This window comes from Oryza glaberrima, chromosome 8, assembly GCF_000147395.1.
Source record: "Oryza glaberrima chromosome 8, OglaRS2, whole genome shotgun sequence".
Classification (NCBI taxonomy): domain Eukaryota; kingdom Viridiplantae; phylum Streptophyta; class Magnoliopsida; order Poales; family Poaceae; genus Oryza; species Oryza glaberrima.
In genome coordinates, this window is record NC_068333.1 from 7,715,610 (window position 1) to 7,738,449 (window position 22,840).

At 40.7% G+C, this 22,840-nt stretch overlaps 1 protein-coding gene across 1 annotated transcript; it reads left to right on the forward strand.

Annotated features, from left to right (window-relative positions):
* The first annotated feature begins 8,116 nt into the window (after window positions 1-8,116).
* On the forward strand, window positions 8,117-10,048 carry LOC127783002 (uncharacterized). The gene is made up of 2 exons (XM_052310298.1): window positions 8,117-8,257; window positions 9,007-10,048. Exon 2 carries the CDS (start codon window positions 9,057-9,059, stop codon window positions 9,825-9,827), a length of 771 nt encoding a protein of 256 aa, XP_052166258.1. The 5' UTR covers window positions 8,117-8,257; window positions 9,007-9,056; the 3' UTR covers window positions 9,828-10,048.
* The last annotated feature ends 12,792 nt before the right edge of the window (window positions 10,049-22,840 follow it).

A 22,840-nucleotide genomic window follows, 5' to 3' on the forward strand; every position in this document is an offset into this window, starting at 1 on the left:
ACTTCTAAGTCAATTTCAGAAGCATATGCATCTCCTGATGCAGACTACTGGAAGGAGGCTGTTCGTAGTGAAATGGATTCCATTATCGCTAACGGGACTTGGGAGGTGACAGAGCGACCCTATGGGTGTAAACCTGTGGGGTGCAAGTGGGTGTTCAAGAAGAAGCTTAGGCTTGACGGTACTATTGAAAAGTACAAGGCTCGGCTTGTTGCTAAAGGCTATACTCAGAAAGAAGGCGAATATTTATTTGACACTTACTCACCTGTTACTAGATTGACCACAATTTGTGTGCTACTTTCCCTAGCAGCCTCACATGGTCTTCTTGTTCGTCAAATAGACATTAAGATAGCTTTTCTTAATGGAGAGCTGGATGAGGAGATCTATATGGATCAACCTGATGGGTTTGTAGTTGAAGGTCAAGAAGGCAAAGTGTGCAAATTGTTGAAGTCTTTGCATGGTCTGAAACAAGCTCCTAAGCAATGGCATGAGAAATTTGACAAAACATTGACATCTGCAGGCTTTGCAGTCAATGAGGCAGATAAATATATGTACTATCACCATGGTGGTGGTGAGGGAGTTATTATGTGCTTGTATGTTGATGACATACTGATATTTGGGACAAACCTTGAGGTGATAAATGAGGTTAAATCATTCTTGTCTTAAAATTTTGATATGAAGGATTTGGGAGTAGCTAATGTTATCTTAAACATTAAGCTAATTAGAGGTCAGAATGGGATGTGGACAAGATCTTGAATCGCTTTGGCTACATTGATAGTAAGCCTTCTCCAACACCTTATGATCCTATCTTGTTGCTTCGCAAGAATAAAAGAATTGCGAGGAATCAACTGGAATACTCCCAAACCATTGGCTCGCTGATGTACCTGGCTAGTGCAACTAGGCCTGATATCTCCTTTGCTGTGAGCAAGTTGAGCCGTTTTACCTCTAATCCGAGAGATGATTACTGGCGTGCACTTGAGCGAGTAATGCGCTATCTGAAAGGTACTATGGAATTGGGGCTTCACTATACTGGGTATCCTGCGATACTGGAGGGTTATAGTGATTCTAACTGGATCTCTAATGTGGATGAGATCAAAGCCACTAGTGGATATGTCTTCACACTGGGTGGTGGTGCTGTTTCGTGGAGGTCTTGCAAACAGACCATTTTGACGAGGTCAACCATGGAAGTAAAACTAACGGCACTGGATACTGCTACTGTTGAGGCAGAATGGCTGCGTGATCTATTAATGGATCTGCCTATTATTGAAAAACCGGTGCCGGCTATCCTTATGAACTGTGACAATCAAACGGTAATTGTCAAAGTGAATAGTTCTAAGGATAATATGAAATCATCTAGACATGTGAAAAGACGATTGAAGTCTGTCAGGAAATTGAGAAACTCTGGAGTTATAACGTTGGATTACATCCAAACAGCTAGAAACCTGGCAGATCCCTTCACGAAGGGACTATCACGAAATGTGATAGATAATGTATCGAAGGAGATGGGTTTGAGACCCATGTGAGTTATACTATGGTGGTAACCCAGTCTATGTGACCGGAGATCCCGTGAATTAGAACCTGGGAAGAACAAACCATTAGTAAACTAGAGGAGAGTACCAATCTATACCCTCTCTAAGTGAAGATGCATGTACTCTCGTGAGCTGCAAGGCAGGTTGGCTATGCCTTAATGAGTTTTGTTGGCTTTAATTAGCGAAGATGCTGTCCTGCAGAGCATTCTTGAAAGAACTCACCTTTGTAAGCTTGACTGTTGGTCACAGTCTATAGAGATTTGGCGAATCTTCTAGGAAGCTTACTAAAGACCTAGGAGTATGATTTATACACTCCACCCGAGGGGTAGTCTACAGACGGTCTAGTACCAGATAAGACTCTGAGTGAAACTTGCTTACACAAGACTTGCAATTCAAGGCGTAGTCCATTGTTCAAGTTGTGAGTAAGTGCAGCTTGGAGTTCTAGGTGGATGTTCAACCTTAATCGGTCTCCATCGAACCGCTGGTATATTAACAGTACATTGGAAAAGGCAAATCTCAGTGGGATTTTGAAATTTGGTGGGGGATTGTTGGAATTAATATATGGGCTAAGGCCCATTCGAAGATTAATTCTTTGGAAAATCACAAATGCCCACCTCATGGGATGGCATGCATGTGGAGTTTAGTACCACCTTGCTTATTCTAGGAGAGGGGGACCTCCATAAAAGGGAGGATGCCCTCCTAGCCCCTTGAAGCATGTGTGGTGGAGAGAAGAGGGGAAACACACGCGCGCGCTCGCTCGCCTGGCTAGGCCTGGCCTGGCAGGCGGCGCGTGTGCACGACGTACGCGTCGAATGGTCCGCAAAATTGGCTCCTCACCCTTGCGCAGATGCAGCCTTCTTTTGTAGTTTTGTTTTGCTGTGCGAAATTCGGATTTCTTTTTGTTTTGGAAACATTCCAAAAAATCCGGTGCGTGAAAACGGCGTGGAGTCCAGATAGGTTACGCGCGACTTATCCGGTTCGGTTTAAGCGGGCGCCCTGATCAGGCGATCTATCTCTATATAAACCGAGCCGCCGCCTTCACGCAACACACGCGAAATCAATCTAGGGTTTGCCTCCTACTCTGTACTGCGCCGTCGCTCGTAGACTACTCTATCCCGCTCGCCGGCGTGCACCGGCGATCAGGAGAGTAGGTCTCCAGAACCTCTGCCTTCGACGTCCTGCACCGGGAGAAGGCGGCAATAAGGTTTTTGGGAAGCGCTTCGCGCGACTGCTCCCTGTTCGTCCGCGACGGCTCGCCTTCCTCTCCGCTCGTGTGCTTCGCGCCTTCGTCGACGCTCGCAACCGCGAGTAGTTCCTGCCGAGCAACCGGTCTTTCCGCCACCTCGATACGTGTTCGACATGTTGCGCATATTTGATCTGTTCATGCTTTACTGCTTAGTTTACATGTGTAGATCTAATGATGCGTTCAATCTAGTTTACATCTGCAATGTCATGATTTATTTATGGAATAAATTAAATCATTATGTGCTTATAATTTCAACATATAAGTGCTATGTTACATATAAAAACAAGAATCTTGACATAGAATCTTACGAATGAAAAAGTAAATGATAGGAGCTCAAAAATCTGTCGCAAGTAAAACAACAAATATGATGAATTAAAGGTATCACTGAAAGGATTCACCACAATAAATTCATCATTGATGAGGCCTCCTCTGATACAATGTTCTCCCACTAATAAATACAATGTATATAGGTGGCAAAATATTATTTTGTCACTACATAATTGTCACTAATGCGATATCTTAGGAAGACTTAATATTTTCTCAGTAATGCATGATTGATATTACAGCGGTGAAAACTTTTTTTCACTAAATAAATCGATAAACAGCAGCGAAACATATTATTTTGACACAGGCAATTTTATACTCCCTCCGTATTTTAATGTTTGACGCCGTTGACTTTTCGACCAACATTTGACCATTCGTTTTATTCAAAATGTTTGTGCAAATATGAAAATATTTATGTCATGCTTAAAGAACATTTGATGACGAATTAAGTCATAATAAAATAAATAATAATTACATAAATTTTTTAAATAAGACGAATGAACAAACGTTAGATAAAAAGTTAACGGCGTTATATATTAAATATGGAGGTAGTACAAATTATAGCGACCGCAATCCACAATCTATATATTTGCTATTAAATCGTTAATTATTACCTTGCCACGCTGCCCAGTGCCCAATATATATCTATCGTGGCGCCGACGCATGCAGCGGTGACACCGGCCGGACCAAGAGAAGCAACTGGCAGGAGCCCGGAGTAGCAGGCGTACCAGTGATGGACAAATGGACGAAGTCAGTGACGGACGAGAGCAACACCCAAGCGAAACTCTATCGAATCAGGATACAGAGACTTCTTCACAAGACTCAAGAGGCTCAGCTAAAGTTTGTCCTCAGTCTCCAAATATTTTAATCTAGCTAGGATAAGATGAGATTTGTCCAAAATTTATATTTCTAGGTTTTAATATTTTTGAAACGGAGAGAGTATTACTAACAAATACTAGTGCCTTATTACGAAATTTGTACGAACCATGAATTAAACGAAGAGTAAATTTTAAACTCTCCAGTGAACATCTTCTCGTTGTTTTGCATGTCACTCGAATAGTTACAAAGAATTGAAAAACGAAATTGAGAAAATATATTAGCATATGATATATTACTCCACAAATTAAAATTCAAATTTTACAAGTTGAAAAAAAGAAGCAAATTTGAAGTGGTTACATGTCACATGAAAATTTTGAAGTGTTTTAATTTACATGGAAATTTGAAATGTTTTAGTTCACATGAAAAATTTAAGTAAATTACTGGATTTAAGCTTGAATCGAGATTATATTAACTGAGACTTCTTTTGGTGTATACCAAGGAACATTTGAGACTTCACATGCATGGAAAACTAATTGATATAATGAAAAACTAATGGTCCAGTTTGTATGAAAATCGCGTGACGAATCTTTTGAGTCTAATTAGTCAATGATTAGCCATAAGTGCTATAATAATTCATATGTGCTAATGACAGATTAATTAGGCTTAATAAATTCATCTCACGGTTTACAGACGAGTTTTGAAATTAGTTTTTTCATTTGTGTCCAAAAATCCTTCTGATATTCGATCAAACATCCAATGTGACACCTAAATTTTGTTTTAACTAAAGAAGGCCTTCGATCACCTGTTCCAAACTTCCATGGATCGATCGACGACATTGGCGATGTCGTTGCATTACTTTAAGTAGATGCTCGTGACAGTAAATTATACTCGCAGTTACTAGTAACTTCTCCGAAATTACAATTGCTTGCGGGAGTTGCTAGCACCAACCAACAAGTCATCGTTGACTGTGACTTCCTGCGTCTTCGCCTTAAAGTCTATCTTACCTTAGGCTTCCTTGCGAAGCAATTATCCCCTCCATACTAAAATATAAATATTTTTAACTATAAATCTAGATAATTGTGTATCTAGATTTATAATAAATATTATTATATCTTAGAACGGAGGTAGTACTTTATCTATTCCAAGATATAAATATTTTTATACTTCAACACGATATTTAAGATGTTATTTTAATTAACAATATTTATGAAAAAATGTTTTAAATAAAAATTTACATGATAGTTTGTTTAACGATAAATTGATTTTTTTATTAATAGTTAAATTTTAAAATATTTAACTTAGAACTATTTACTTATAAAGTTGTTGAATTAAAATATGACTATCAAAAAATAAATTTTTTAGATTTGGAAATATGACTATCAAAAATAGATGGAGAGTACTACTTATTTCACATGATGTTTTGGATATTGTGTATAAACCATGTCTCATGCAAGACATGGTTAACTTCTCTTTCCTCATTTATTCACTTGCCACATTTGTCAGGGTTACGGATAAGGTATACCCTCTATCTTTAGATATACGTTGTATACCGATATGGTATACCTGCGCGTATACGGATAGTTTCCGTATATGCTAAGGAAATCTATCACGTGATAGGAAAGATATCTACAGATGGAAAGAGTTCTAGTCGGATAAGACTGGGTCTTTACTATATCGTGAGGGGTCCGATATCTCCGAGTCCTACCTGGAGATCAACTGACCCGTGGTATAAAAGGGACCCCCTGGGCAGGACCTAAGGCATTGAAGATCACCGCCAACACACCCACCACAGCCTACGGAGCCGGAGCCGGCAGAAGGCAAGTCGCCGGGAGATCTAGTCGGACCAACTCGACTACGGTCTCATCGGTATCATTGAGTTCTGTTATTCCCTTTGTAATCTGTGGTTTTCCATCATATAATCACATACCAACTGGATTAGGGCTATTACCTACCAAGGAGCCTAAACCAGTATAATCCTTGTTTTCTGTTTGCTTGATGTCGTACTACGTAGATCCTTGTACCAACGGACCCCAATATCCTCTATATACGGTCTACGCGGGTATCCTTGTTTTCTGTTTGCTTGATGTCGTACTACGTAGATCCTCGTACCAACGGACCCCAATATCCTCTATATACGGTCTACGCGGGTATCCTTGTTTTCTGTTTGCTTGATGTCGTACTACGTAGATCCTCGTACCAACAAACCCCAATACCCTCTGTATCCCGTCGAGAATATTATTTTTCATTCTAGGTGGCAGCTTATTTAATGCTATGGACACCATTATAGTTATTTGGTTGGGAATGGGCTTATGTCCGTTTGTTATTTTCTCTTTTTTTATTGCTTGCAAAGTACGTAGCGATTAGGTGGTTTCCAATTACTAATCTTTTTTTTGAGTGCATCCGGCCAATTAATAATCTTGGTTGGTAGGCGGGGTCATTTTTTACATTACACAGCTCTATCAAATCGATAGTCTCCGTTAAAGTTAAAGCTTCCGTCTCTAATAATATGGGAAAACTCAATGCCACAGGAGTAGTTAATTTTCTTTGCAGTTATATAAGTACTCCCTCCAGTTATATAAGTACTCCCTCCGTTCTAAAAAAAGGCAAACCATAGATTTTTATGCCAACGTTTGACTGTCCGTCTTATATGAAAATTTTTTATAATTAGTATTTTCATTGTTATTAAATGATAAAACATGATTAATACTTTATGCGTGACTTATCTTATTAATTTTTTTCGTATTTTTTTTCAAATAAGACGGACGGTCAAACGTTGGACACGGAAACCAGGGTTTGTCTTTTTTTTAGACGGAGGGAGTATATTAGGGCACCCACAATGGTTATCTATATGCTCTCTACAAGAGATCCATATCAGCATATTTTCCTACTTGAAAGAGATTAAATGAAGAGAGAGAACAAAGCTATCTACTAACCTGAAGATAGTGTATAGAGAAAAACGAGACAATGGATTATATAGCTATAGATACCCATGTAGACATACCATTGAAGTGGTTTACTATTAATCTAGTCTATTGCTGAGATGTACATATTTTATAGATAGCACCTTACTTTACCACTGCGGGTGCTCTTAGGAGCAGGGATGTATGAGACGTCAACGAATTACACCAGAACAAATTCCTGAAAATCATGTTCCAAACTTGATGAATGTTACAAACTTGCAATTATATTGTCACCCTCGATCGGAGTAATTACAAACTTGATGAATGCAACGATCATTTGATCTATGCATGTATGCATGCGATTTTGTTATTTTTCAAACCTTTTTTATTTTTTGTTTTAATAATAAACTCTTCATACTTATTTCCACACTTAAAACTTTTTGGTCACTTTAGCTAGACTAGCGTCGCATTAATGTTTCGCTACGTCACCAGTGATGTAGTAGCACAAAACTATCATGCAGGCCCGTAACTGGTGCGCGTGAAAGTGTTGTACTGGCACGCCAGACGGGATGGCGTGGTAAAAAATATTCAGATTTGAAGACAAATTTTGGAGGGTTTACTTTTAAAATTGAAAATTAAAAACGTTAAAAAAATAATAAAAGCTCCATGCATATGTCCCGAGACGATGCCCAATCAACTGATGCACGGAGTGATCTACGCAATTAATTAAGACTGTGTTTAGTTTCACCGCTAAACAAATTTGCCAGGTCACATAAGATATACGGACAGAAGTATCAAACGTAGACTAATAACAAAACAAATTACATAATCCACATATAAACTGCGAGACGAATTTATTAAACCTAATTAATCCGTCATTAGAAAATATTTACCGTGGCACCACATTGTCAGATCATAGCGTAATTAGGCTTAAAATAAAGATTCGTCTCGCAATTTTTACAAGTAAATTGTGTAATTAGTTTTTTTTCAATATTTAATATTCCGTGTATGTGTTCAAATATTCGATGTGACGGAAAAAAAATTGCTGGTGGATCTAAACACCCCCTAATAATCAACGACGACTAGACTCTGCAGTAACTCGATCGCAACTCGGATCCTTCAGCACCGTGTGAGAAGAAAAACCTGCATACGCGTTGCTTCTTTCCCTGGCCACAAAAAGGATTAAGATCGCTCAGTATATTGTGATACTTACATTGTAAGCTAAAGTCGTTCAAATTGGATGTAGTTAGTATATAAATATGACAGGATCTCGATCCGTTATACGTGCACCATCATTAGCCAATTTGTCCCTAGCTTGTCCTGGTGGTACTGGTAGCGGCCGTTTAGCTAGCTCTAGTTGGAATCGTATATACTTTGATCCATCTCTACAGAGAATTGCGAAGATACCTGCCACTAGCAAGCTACGCTGATATACTGATTAGGTACGTATAAACTCATCAACCATTCTGTTTATAATCTTAAATTAGATACCTCTTGCTACCTTAGAACAATTAGATACCAAGAGTTACTAAAATTTACACAATGAAATATCATTCCTTTTAAAAGAAAATATCATAATATGGTATTATTTAGGTTGTATATGTGTGGTTAAGTTTGTGCTAGCCATTCAACCTGTTGCACCTTGGCATATATACTCTCTCTCTCTCTCTCTATATATATATATAACAAAGTTGTATTATATGCTAAATTTTGGTATTTTGCCATTGAAATTTTTTTTGCCACGTATGGGGCCAAGCCCAAGTTGCCCCACGCGTGACTCCGCACCTGATTATATATTGAATGGTAAAGTTACTTGCATATAGATATATATGAATGTAATTTTACCATTCAAATCAATATACTGGTTTATACTTATAGATGTCATCGATTAATGAATGAAATGTACTTTATATATATCCGTTCTTTTCTCCAACAAGAGTTGAATGAAGATTAAGATTTTCGTGGCACGTTTTTCCAACTGCTAAACGGTGCGTTTCATGTGAAAACTTTCTATATAAAAGTTGTTCTAAAATAGTATATTAGTCTATTTTTCAAGTTTGTAATAATTAAAACTCAATCAATCATACGTTAATACCACCTCGTTTTGCGTAAAAAACTTAATTTTCATCTTCAAAATAAAATAACACCACAGCATACATGGATATCTACAATTAATATTCTATATGAGCAGGGGGGGTAAAACTAAGAATCTCTGGAGAACAAGTTTGAACTAATTCAGCTATGGAGAGCTCGAGCTTTCCTGCGGAGATCATCCACCCTGCCCGCCTGGGTTGCATGCTGAGGCTGGTGGAGCATCGCACCGGCGACGCCGCGGTCGCCTTCCAGTGCGACGGCTGCATGCTACCCGGAGAAGGCACGAGGTACACCTCCGTCGTCGACAACCACCCGACACACCTCGCCCTCCACACGAGCTGCGCCCTCGCGACGCCCACGCTGCAGCACGCGCTGGTGAAGGGCACGATGGAGCTCCGCCACGAGGCCCCCGCCGGCGGCGCCGGCGTTTGCTCCGCCTGCTTCGAGACGGTGCGGGGATTCCACTACTACGGGTCGAGGAAGACCGGCAAGGGCGAGCACCCGAAGCTGCACCCGTGCTGCGCGAGGCTGCCGGTATCCATCGCCGTGCAGGGCGGGCTCACCTTCGAGCTCCGCGCGGAGGTGTCGCACCGGTGCACCGGCTGCAGGGCGATCGAGTGGTACTACCGCCCTTGGTGCTACCGCTCCACTAATAGCCCTGACCACCGCGTGTACCTGCACGTCAAGTGCATCAGGGAGATCATGGAATCTCCGGGCGGCGGCGGAGGCGGAGGCGCCGGCGATGAAGACGACAGGGTGGTGGCCCGTCTACTGGAGCGCGCTGACCAGAGCAGTAAGCTGGAGAGGCGCGTATGCAAGATCCTTGTGATCTTGGTGCGTGTCGTCGTCAGGATGCTCATCGGAGACCCGACCGCGTTGTTGACAGAAGGAGTGAGCGCTATCGTGTCTCCATGGTGATGCTGTATACATATAGCCCGTGAACGCCTAGCTAGCTTAAGGCCGTATATATGTGCTCGTTTTCTTCGTGTGATCTAAGTAGTAGTACGTACTACTCCATAAAGTTATTTTTGACAACGTAGAATATATATGGTATCGTTTTACACTTCTTCTTCATGGTGGAAAGCTATGTTAAATCTACAAATATATATGGGACTGCCGCCTATACATCATGTGACCGATTTTTTACCCTCTAATCATGCAGATTTCTTACCCTTTGAATAAACATATAACGGATGACATTAATATATACAAACAAAATACAAAACAATAAACAAATGGGCCATTGGACAATCTGAAGCTCATGTGGGCTCAAGTAGATTTTAGACTTACATCGTAAATTCACTAAAATTACATATGTAATTTTCGGACTTACATCGTAAATACGCTAAAATTACATATGTAATTTTCAGACTTACATTGTAAAATACATTAAAATTACATATGTAATTAATATGTAATTATAGTGTAAGTACGATGTAATTAGTACACGTAGGATCGTAAACAACACGGCTCAAATCGATAATGATGGAGTCAGCAAGAATGCAACATGAATCTAAATAGATAAATCTGCAAGATATGGGACTCACAAATCTGTCGGTAGATAGATAGCAATTCCGATATATATACTCCCTAGTTGGATTTGTTCTTTTAGCTAGATGCATCATATGATCGATCTATGTCGTCAAAGGCTTTCACAATCGGAATTTTCATTGATGAGGACATCCTCCACTATTACCCGCTGACAAAGACGTAAAAGTCGGGCGGCGACCGTGTGAGCCTCTGAATAATCCCACCTTGCTTAGCTTGGGAGGAGGAAGCCACCCTTCCCCTATCGGACTAGTCTTTTAGGGAGATTGGGCCTTTCTCCGAGTGGGTGTGCCTATGAACTGTTGGGGTCCGGGCAACCTTAAGTTATTGGGCCTCGGCCAACCCCACCTGGGCCGGATTGTTATCATTTGGTATCAGAGCTAGGCCCTTGTTTAAGGGGGTGGGAATGATGAGGACATCCTCCACTATTACTCGCTGGCAAAGACGCAAAACTCGCGCGGCGACCGTGTGAGCCTCTGAATAATCCCACCTTGCTTAGCTTGGGAGGAGGAAGCCACCTTAAAAGGGGGAGCCACCCTTCGGATGCGAGAGGCCCAACCGCATGCGAAGATCGATTACTTAATGCGGCCGTTTGTGAAGGTCGATTATCGCAGACGGCCTCATTAAGAGGCCCGCTTGCAATAACGGGTATTCCCATGCAGTTTATAATTCACTTGTCGTTTGGAAAGATTGTGCTCCCTTTTTTATATAAAACTTTGCCCCTGTTTCTAATCATAATTTGAAATGCTACGTATATGATCTAACTGAGTTGTCGTTCTTAGCACATAGTAATTGGAATATTGCACTGAAAAATAATAGGCTTTCAATATGTAAAACAGAAAACATGTACATAAATATAAACATGTTTATCCCATATATTACAAACTAACGATCATTTTTCATTTTCTCTTCACACGTTCTTTCTCCCACTCTCTTAGGTTTGAATTTGTTTTCTAATGCTAGTTGACTCTCACTGTCGTAGAATTCTCGTAGTGCATTGCAGCAATCACGGCGGATGAAATGGAATATACTACTAGAAAAACGATTTTTCTCAACGAGGCCTATAAATTTTATAGGTGGGCCATATTTTTAGGTGTAATTGTCCGCCTGTGAAGTTACTTGAAGAGGGATATGATATTTCCCAGCCTGTGAAAGTAGATTTTTACATGCGAATGGCTTAAAGGAGCCGTCTAGGGTAATACCTACTACCTCTTAAGGCGTCAATTTTCGTAGGTAGTCTGCCTGGAAATATAAAGACACCAGGTAGTAGTTATTAAATCGGCTAAGTCCCAACACCTCCTCGGCTTCTCCCCCCCCCCCACTCCCTCTCCCTTAGTCTCTGTCATCTCCTCTCCTTAGTTTCGCAAAAGGCTGCTAGCCGGCATCGGAGGCTCCCCGGCGCGGCCCTCTGCTCGCCCCTCTCCCTCTCCCCCCCGAATCCTGCACGGAGGGGGGAGTGCGGTGGTGGTGGTGGAAGAGGGGTGGTGACCTCCCTCCCTCGTCCTCTCAGATCCGCGCGGAGGGCGAATGGAGGGGGGAGGCCGGCGGTGGTGGTGGCAGCGGCGCGGCCGACCTCCCCTTCCTCCCTCCCTCTTCCTCTCAGATCCGCCCGGAGGGGAAGGCCGCCCGGTAGTGGCGGCGTGGCCCTCCCCTCTGCAGCAGTAGAGAGCGGTAGGGAGGAGGCCAGCGGTGGCGGAGCTGCACCCTTCATCAGCATGGCGATGCGATAACGATGTTTTTGTTTGTTATTTCCACTTTGATTGATGCTAGCTAATCTGCAAGTCGGTGTTGTGAATTTGAATCCGATGCTCTTGTGTTGATGCATGGATGTTTGTGATTCCATTTTATTAAATGGATGAAGAATTTGTGGTAATTTGTGATTTGTTATGATAGCTAGGGTGAAACCCGAGGGCGTGGTTGAGATGGTGGGGCATTTTTTTTATGGCGCCGAGACTACTTTCGCGGGTGGGGCTACTGTAGCGCTTGGGAAGATTGAATTTCCGCTAGTGAAAATGATTTTCGGAGGCAGTGCTTGGTCTGCCTGTAAAAATATTGATGATTTTCACAGGCCTTTAGGTGCAGGCGGAAGATTTGGCTGCTTGCAAAAACGTGTTTTGTCTGCATGGAAAAAATGATAGGTCAATGCATACATTCATAATTGTTGTATTGTCAAACCGGTTTGCTAATCTATGGAAAAAAAATGACAATAATTGTTAGGAATCCAACTGCATGTGACGAAATACGCTGTATAGAGAACTATCCTTTAATTAGAATCCAACTCCCGTTGATTCTAGGTATGTTGCACACATATTCTTTTAGATATTGCTTCAAATTATGACTTCTATATTGTTTATTTATATACATATGTGATTACGTAGCGTAGGCGTCTACTCCTACTAATTACTGGGTCTAAGCTAAAACTAGCGAGCCATGGACAGAGACTGAAGACTGATCACCTGTTCCAAGCATGGAGCGATCGTCCTGTCGACGACTCCAACGTTGGAGAGCTACTGAGAGCTAGCCAAGTCAGTCTTCTAAGATCAGAGATACTTCCACTCTAAACCTAGACCAATGCATAAAGCTGATTTACGCGTGCCGTGGAAGAAATGGTAAACAAATTAAACATTAATCTTGTAATAACTCATTAATTAAGAAAAGGTAGGTTAAGAATTTGAATGTAAAGATTATATTTAGTTATAGTTACACTCTATATGATCAGGGGGGTAAAAAGAACATATTTTTTTACGGCAGTCCGTGAGAAAAGAAAGCAAAAATATCACCCCCACCCTCGCTGTTTAAAAATCTGTAGTAGAAGAGAAATTTTACTGTACTTAAAAACATACTTATAAGTAAATTAAATGATTTTGATTTTGGTATCTCGAGATATTTAATTTTTACACTAAAAACTAAAACTTACCCCTCGAGATATCTTCTAAAAATGACAATATATTACCCTAGTAGATATAGCGGATGCTTAGGCATTAGAACGACATATCGAGCTTAATCGTATATATATAGGACGGGGGAGATAGGGACAAGGGTTTATAATAATAGCCTTACTCTAGTTTATATATATAAATGGATGGAAACAAGGATTACAAAGGGGAAATAAGATAGCTAATCTAATCCGCCGACTAGAACATGTTAAGCTCTCTATCTCTGCTAGCTGATCAACTTTTTGTTGCAAATATACGGGCCGGATTATTGTTTCAATCTTGGTAACTCTTCGTTTATTATTATTGTATACTAACTTTTTTTATTTGCAATTGTTTTGCCATGCATAGTCTAACTAAATATAGAGAAAATTTCTTATATGTCATAAATATATATATGCGGTCGGGGCAGCTTGGTTCCGCTGTTTCTTAAAAAAAAGTGGAATCACATGCATGAAAAGAAAACGCAGAAGCAAAGTCTTGCGACGTAGCAACTGACTTGCGTCTTTTCTGATTTTTTTTTATAACTCAATAACACTGAACTGATGAGTACATTAACAAGAAGTTTTGCATATTATATGTAGTGAGCAACTGCTTATTACATCAGCCGCGCGACTCAATGCAGCTACATCTTAACAGTAAACACATTCTGCCAACATGCGAAATATATATGACGAAGAAGATTTCCAAGCCGCACAAGAGCGTTGATCTCCTCTAGAGTAGTAATTGGATTTAGGATTTCAAGCCAATGATTATTTTCAAGACTAAGATTTACCTTGTTAGTCTTTCTTTTCGACAGTCTGAAAATTTATGGGGCAACATCTTTGGGCGATTGTCCCGAAAGCCAATTATCATTCCAAAAGGAGCATTTTCTTCCATCACCCAGTATGATCTCTGTTCCTGCTTTGAAAAGCTGCCGATCCAAGTCATTGCACGGCAATTCCATCTCCTGCCAAGGCCGGTTTTCGTCCTTCCAACCAAACCACAACCAGCGTGGGAGCAATGCACGGGAAAACTTGTCCAAGTTGAGAATTCCCAGCCCACCTAAGATTTTTGGTTTGCAAACATTTTGCCAGTTAACACTCGTGGAGAAACCGTTTGTAGTCCCGGTTCGTAACCTCCCCTTTAGTCCCGGTTTTCAAATCGGGACTATCAATCCGGGACTAAAGATAGCGATCTTTAGTCCCGGGTGAAATAACCGGGACTAAAGATCGACCTACCAACCGAGACTAAAGATCGAGCTGACCTTTTTTTATATTTGCATGGCCCTGTTGCTGCATGGTTTATATATATATATATATATATATATAAACTATGCATATATATGTTTCAATACATATACATGCATAATATATTTGTATTTATACATATATGTTATGCAAATATGCATATGTATATATATATTAAAGCACTTAACATTTTATGTGCATATATATATATGACCAAAATATATATTTACACTATAGTAAATGTGTACATGCATATAGAAAAATAGACATGTATTAATGGTTTAGGGTTTAGGGTTTAGTAGTAGTCGTTATCTCAGAAGCTAACGACCTATAAATTGTATTTCCGTCGTAGTAGAATTCACCCTCGGGATCAAGGATTTGTTCGTTGATGAATCCCATGAGTTGTTCTTGAACCGCCGCGATAAATTCCTTGTGTGTGAGGTTATCCTTCATGCGAATAACCTATGAATGTATGAAATTAATTAGTAAACAACAAATCGATACGTACGCAATGAAATTTTCAATTTATTTGTACATACATCGAGCTCTCTTGTGTTGATGATTTGGTCTGCAAGGCAGTGGCAATACTCGCACACGTAGTAGCCGCACAAGTTAGTTCCCTAGGCTTGCTGCTGCCTGAACTGACGTTTTCAGGATCTTCTCCCTTCCAAAGGAAAGCACGCCTGAGACAATCAACCCTCTTATATAGTCACTTGTTCTGGTGCAAAACTGTGAGATGGTGGATGGGTATTGAGGAAAGAGTTGTTTTAACAAGTATCTCTCTGCCTGCCGACGTGAAGAAACGTCCTTTCCATCCTGGGATTCTAGACCCAATTTTGTCCACTAGAGGCTGAAGATCAACTTTGCGCAATCTTTTCGCGTGCAAAGCAATTCCCAAGTATTTGCAAGGGAAGGTTGAGATCCTTCCAGGGAAGATAGAGGGGCAAGCATGAAGGTCTAGGTTGTTGCAACTAATTGGGAAGATTTCAGTTTTATCCATGTTGGTGTGCAATCCACTGATTTCTGCAAAAACTGAAAGAATTTTCCGTAAAGTCAGCCATTCTTCTTGTTTAGGGGTCACGAACAACGCGACATCATCAGCATAAAGTGAACAGCTAAATCTTCTTTGTCTTTGCAATTTTGTTAGAAGGGCAGCCTCTTCTGCCTTTTCTATTAGTTTGTGTAGTGGTTCCATAGCAAGAATGAAGAGCATTGGGGAGAGCGGATATCCCTGTCAAAGATCTCTCGCATAATTGATCGGCAGCCCTGGAATCCCATTTAGAAGTGCTATTGAAGAGGAGGTACCCAGGAGGTTTGAGATCCAATTGTGCCATTTGATTCCGAAACCAAAACCCTCTAGAACTTCTAGAAGATAGGACCAATTAAGTGTGTCAAAAGCTTTAGAGATGTCCACCTTAATGAAGAGGGTTGCTTTCTTGTTACTGTGATAGAACTTAGATCATGTTCTGGACGAAAAGGAAATTATCATGTAAAGCTCTTTTTCGAATGAAAGCACTCTGATTTTGAGAGATCATTTCACCCAATTTCGGCGCCAATCTGTTGGCGAGCATTTTAGCGACAATTTTTGCAAAGCTGTGCATGAGGCTAATCGGTCTATAATCTTCAACCTTAGAGGCATCTGCCTTTGTTGGGATGAGACAGATATGAGCGGAATTCAGGTCTTCAAGTCTCACTGAGTGGAGCTGTGCAAAGGAATTTACTGCATCCATCAGATCCAATTTGATTATGTCCCAAGCTCTTATGTAGAAAGCCCCAATGAAGCCATCCGGTCCTGGGGCCTTTTCTGAAGGCATATCATTGATAGCTTCCTTGAGATCAGATTCACTGAAATCTTCTTCAAGCTCTTCTAGATCAAAAGAGGGTAACTGAAGAGCATCCCAATTTTAAATTTTTCTTCTAGGTACATGTGTGCCAATCTTTTGTGAGAAATATCGATGTAACTCATCCTCTTTTTGCTCCTTTGTTACAACAGCCGTGCCCGAAGGTGTTTGGAGAAGGAGTATATGATTTTTCCTCTTCTTTGCATTTGCTTTGATCTGAAAAAATTTTGAGTTAACATCACCCTGCTTTAACCAAGTGAGTCTTGAGCTTTGTCTCAATCTTAGCCTCTCTAGAACAGCTAAGCCCAGTGATTTTGTCTTTAACATTTTGAGAAGACACTGTTCATCATCCAAAAGTAGCCTTTCCTCCTAAGCAACATTGAGCTGAAAAATAACTTCATTGGCAATTGCAAGCTGGAGGCTGATATCTCCAAAAGTAGAGGATTTCCATTTTTTCAGATCCCTCGCCAATCTGGAAAGTTTCAGATGGAAGCGGGCAAAAGGACTCGATTGTTTCAAAGGTCTATTCCAAGAAATATGTGAGAGTGTTAGAGATATTGCGTATTATGTGGTAGAGGCAATCTATTATACATGCTACCTCTTACTTGAATGATGTACACTATGCATGAAATTAGATGTGGTAGTCACTTCTACCGCAGAACTTGCTCTAAAGGATGTCGTGTTATATTTATATACGTACAAACGATAGTCAGGGTGAACTTACCTTAGACTTAGTCACAGTATATATAAGGATTAATTTTAATCGTTTCCGTGGCACAGGAAATTAAGGCATGGTTTAGTTCCTAACTTTTTCTTCAAACTTTTAACTTGTCCATCATATTAAAACTTTTCTACACACACAAACTTCCAACTTTTCCGTTACATCATTCTAATTTCAATCAACCTTTCAATTTTAGCTGAACTAAACACACCTGAGACGCACGCGGATGCAGGTTTTTCCTGCCCAGAAGATCACGATATTCGAGAAAGGAACAGGTTTCGAGCGAGTCACTGCAGAATTGGTCGCCTAAATATAGTAGCAGTTCTACTTCTAGAGTACTCTACTTATCGTTGATTATGATTAATTAATTAATTTCTCTATCCCAAGTATAGGTAGTAATATTGTTGAGTGTGTTATAATATTATATTTTCATATTCGTAGAACTATAACACACCCAAGTAATATTAGATAGGACATACTCTCTTTCCAAATTGAATATCATATAATAGAATCCAAAATTTCTCAAATTGATCATTATATAGATACATGGACACAAATTTTATCGGAATACAATTAATGCAGTATGGGAGAATGTGTGCATGATAGGGTGTAATTGGCATGAGGTTTTAATCGATGCATGCATTGTGGGAGAATGTGTGCATGGTGTCTTAATTGATGTGATTTAAATTATATCCTTGGTCTTAGTGCATAAACATATATGATGATCATCTTGGGATGGAGGGAGTACTATGCTACTACTATGCGTTTTGGACAAGGAATATGTATAAATTTATAGTATTATTATGTGTTCCATTTAATATTGGATTGTTTTATATTTTAGGATAGAGGTAGTAGTTGCCAATCGAGATGCCATTACTAGAGAACTGATCTTTGCTTGGACGGCCGAAAACTATATTAGCTCTGGTTCAAACAAGAACCGGGACTAAAAAACATTTCTTAATCCCGGTTTAAACTCCAACAGGACTATGTGATCTTTAGTCATGGTTCATTCCCTTACAGGGCCTATCAAGGGGCCGGGAATCTTTAGTACTAGTTTGTAACACCAACCGGGACTAAAGATCCCCACTTTAGTCTCGGTTGGTAATACTAAACGGGACTAAAGATTGATTTTCACTGGCCTTTTGTTGCATGCAGTCCATTTATCCGCTAGCAAAAACTAGTTTTGAGTTTTGTAGTAGTGGAGCCTAGCGGCAGCAGTTTTGATTTTTTTGTGATTTTTATTTTTTCGGATTTTTATTTTTGCGTGCAGACAACATAAGCACCTGCACGCGAAAATCTGACTTTTCGTGTGCGGGTGCACCATCTGCATGGAAAAATAGTGATTTCGCAGACACTTACGGGTAGATGGGCCATAGGCCCGTACGCAAAAATTACTTTTGACTGTCTGAATTTTTTTTTATGTGTTAGTAAAAGTTATCTCAGCTATATATAGGGCATGTTCAAATTGATGCCAAAATGAACCTTACCAAAGTTTTGTAATGCCAAATTTTTGGCAAATTGGCAATATTACCAAAATTTGGGTAGTATTAGCTAAAAAATGTTGCCAAAATTCCATACGCTTTGCCAATATTTGATAACAAACTTAATGTAGCCACATAATTATCAATTTTACCAATTAAATAATGGTACGGTTAAATATGTCATCAATCTAAACAGGCCCATATTTTAAACATGTTTGGTTGATTGAGCTAAGATTGATAAGCAGTATAAAAGTAAACAAATTTGCTTTAAGAGACATTAAACTTGTGGTATTTGGTACATGACACTCTACCTTTTGTGGCTTTGCCATGGGACACTCTAGTTTTGTGGGATTTTGTTTTTTTGCGAAAACACACTTCAGCAATTATTTTAATAAAACCCTTAAAATAAGATTTTTCACTTGAGCCACCTTGTAAATTTAAATTTGAACACATTTTGGCTGGATTTAGTTACATATTTTGCACAATTCAGTAGTCCCAATTATGGCAATCAAATACATTCAGAATTTTCAAAAAAAATATTTGAAATAATATTGTACATGTTTAAATAAAATTTTGAAGTATCCTTTATTTCCATTAAGTGGTACAACTTTTAGTTTTTGCAAAGTGAGAATCAGCTAGGAGTTTAAATTTAGAGTAAATTTCACAAAACTACAGATAGTTTGGTCAAATTATCACAAAACTACAGATTTAAGAAGATGTATCACAAAACTATAGATTTAGCACTAAATTTCTCAGAGAACTACAGATTTAAGATATGGTATCACAAAACTACAGATTTAGTAACAAAATTATCACAAAACTACAGGTTCAGTGTCAATTCAATCACAAAACTTAGACGTTTATAACTCATATATAACACTAGTGCTAAGGATTTAAACTCGATTATCTGTAGTTTTGTGATAACTTTCTTACTAAATATGTAGTTTTGCGATACTCCACCTTAAATCTGTAGTCCTCTAAGAAATTTAGTGTTAAATATGTAGTTTTGTGAAACATCTCCTTAAATCTGTAGTTTTGTGATAATTTGACCAAAGTATTTGTAGTTTTGTGAAATTTACTCTTAAATTTATATTAAGCAATGTGGCCCAAGGGTAAACTAAAGTCGTCCTTTGGAAGTTTTTTCTATTCATTGAAGGGAATATATTAAAACAATAGTCTGATTGACGTTTGATAAAGAACCACAAAACTGAAGTGTTTTATATAAAAACCAGAAAACTCTACTATAAAAATGATTTTTCTCAGCCTCACCCAATTATTTTCGGTGGCGGCTATTTGTGAAAACTGCCAGCAAAAATGTAATCGGGGGTGGGGGGCTTCGAACCGCCAACGAAAATTGATCTTCAGTGGCGGTCGATTTAAGCGGGCCGCCAGCGAAGATGTCGAGGTTTCCGCTGGCGGCGCACCTAACAAACAGCCAGCAAAAATGGAACCATTTTCACTGGCGGATTAGTGACGTTAGCCGCGAGTGAAGATGAAGCCATTTTAGCTGGCGGACCTCCTAGGTCCCCGCCAGCGAAAAATCTATTTTTTGTGGCGATCTTCCTAAGACCCTGTCAGCGAAAATCGATAGGAATAGTGTTTCCGGTATTAAAAACCCACCTACCCCACCCACAAAAACCGCGCCAGTCCACCTCTCTCTCTCTCAGCGCGCAACCTGTCTCGCTCTCGCATACGCCACAGAAACCCTCCGCCTCTCCTACCTCCGCGCCGCTCCACCTCTCTCTCTCAGCACCGCCCACCTACACTACACGCCATCCTCGGCCTCTCCTCCCTCCGCACCGCGCGCTCCATCACTCTCTCCATCTGCACCGCCCTCCTCCTCTCCTCCCTCCGGCCGTGACCCTTCCTCTCCCTCTCACCTCCTCTTCCGGTCGCGATGGTGATGGCGATAGGAGGCGGGTGGTGGCAGATCTGACGGTGGGGTTACGGGGTTGCGTGGATCCAGTGGCCCTAGGCCCTTGGATCGACGACGGCGATGGGCACGGGCCTCCTCCCACATCTCCCAGCTCCGGGCGGCGGTGCTCCTAGCAGGAAACGGTGCCCGATAGCGGCACATCATCTCCATGCGGCGGTGCGCGGGCGGATCGAGGCGGTGGCTCGTGGGCGGATCGAGGCGGCAGCTCGCGAGCAGTTCGAGGCGGCGGATCGCAGGCGGATCGAAGCAGCGGCCAACCCCTCCCCATCTCCGTCCCTCTAGACCCTCTCCCTCTCCCAGATCTGGCTACAGGGGAGTAGTCGGCAAAGACAAACGAAGGGGGAGGAGGTGATGACGTGGTGGAGGAAGAGGATGAAGGGGAGGCATGGTGGAGGAAAGGGAGGAGAGCTCCGGATCCGTCAGGCGGCGGCAGTGAGAAAGGCAGACGGCAGATCCGACGATGGCTCGTTCATGTCCTGCATCGGCAAGTCCTCCATCAGCAAGCCATAAATTTTGATTTGTGATTGTGAAATTGCATTGTGATCGATCGTGATTGTGGACTTGTATTTGAATCAATGCTTGAATTTGTGATTGTGGACTTGTATTTGTAATTGAGGGGCATATTTGAATCGATTTGAATTTGAATTTTTGTTTTCTTTGCACCGAAGAATATTTTCGCTGGTGGTCCTCTTAAGGATGTGTTAGCGAAAAAATTGCTTTTCGCTGGCAGCCCTCTCAAGGATGCGCTTGTGAAAATTAATTTTCGCTGGCGGTATCGTGACCGCCTGTGAAAAGCAACAATTTTCTCTGGCCTTTACTTTCAGGCGGGCCACTCAGCCGCTAGAGAAAACCTTATTTTGCCGCTAGCACAAATCCTTTTCCTAGTAGTGAAACTAGAGTATTATATAGCAAATGCCATAAATTTATAATGTCGTAGAGAAAATTTTGCCAAAATAATTCATCAGTTAAAATTTTATATGTGTATTATTTTTTTGTTAAAAGCCAAAGCAGGAAAATAAAATACGAGAAGAAAACTACAAAATCAACTCTAAAATTAAGTTTTAAAATTCAATTATGCATATATAATGAAATTTGGAAACATCCTGAAATGGTATACCGAAAGCTAAAACTGATTGGAACCTAACACTAGTAAAAAATCCTAATAGGTGTCCGTTGGAAACCGGCAATAATAGATGTCGGTTTCCCAGCCGGCACCAATGACAACACTAGGTCATTGGTGCCGTTCATAGAACCAGCACCTTAGATTAAACCGGCATATTGAAATTCAACAAATAAGTTAAATAAGTTACAGATGTAGATGAGATGTCGTTAGATGAACCTGCAAAAAATCTTATTTAAACTCGACTTCTTTTGTGAGATATAAAAATGTCATGAAGATTATTTCGAATTTTTTTAGTGACTTTTAATGATGGTTTATATGAATTTTCACTTAAATTTAGATTTCCAACCTATATTTACCGTATTATTTAGAGGCTATTGCATGCTTACCCCTACTTTGTAGTCCAATTATGATTTTACCTTTAACTTTTAGGGTTTGTGTTTTTACCCTTGGTTTTTTAAACGTAGCAGAGCTTTACCCCTGATTTGGACGGTTAGTTTAACGGTGTTAAGTCAAGCACTGAAAGAACTTTATACCCTTGGTTACTACCATTACATATTTGCCCCAACTTTTGAACATCACTTGTCGTTTTACCCCTGTTTTATATGTGAACTTGAAACTGTTTTGAACTGAGACATTGTGAAATAATTCAAATATAAGATGTCGTTTGGCAAACTTTGACAAATTTCAACAAAAAAAATGGTAGAATTTGTTCTTAGGCAATTGCGTCACAAATGGGATTCAATTACAAGCAAAAACTGGGAGCAGCGCACACTTCAACCATGTTGTACCAAGTAAACTAGACAACCTCTCGTCGAGTAGCAGCCAACGACTCCACCTGTGCTCGTGCATCGCGGCACCGAGGAGCCGCCTCCGGCCGCCGGTTGGTGCTCGCATCAAGCAGCTATCGTCCACCTGATGCTCGCCACATCGCACCAAGGAGCTGCCGCCGCTGATGGATGCTCGCGCTGTCGTCGCTTGCTGCTTGTGTGGAGGAGCAGTCCCCACCGTCGGCTCGCCTCGCCGCACCGGGCCGAGGAGGCGTCGCCGTCTTCTGCTCGTGCGAAGGAGCCACCACCACCACCGCCGGCTCGCGTCGAGGAGCCGCCGCCGCCGATGGCT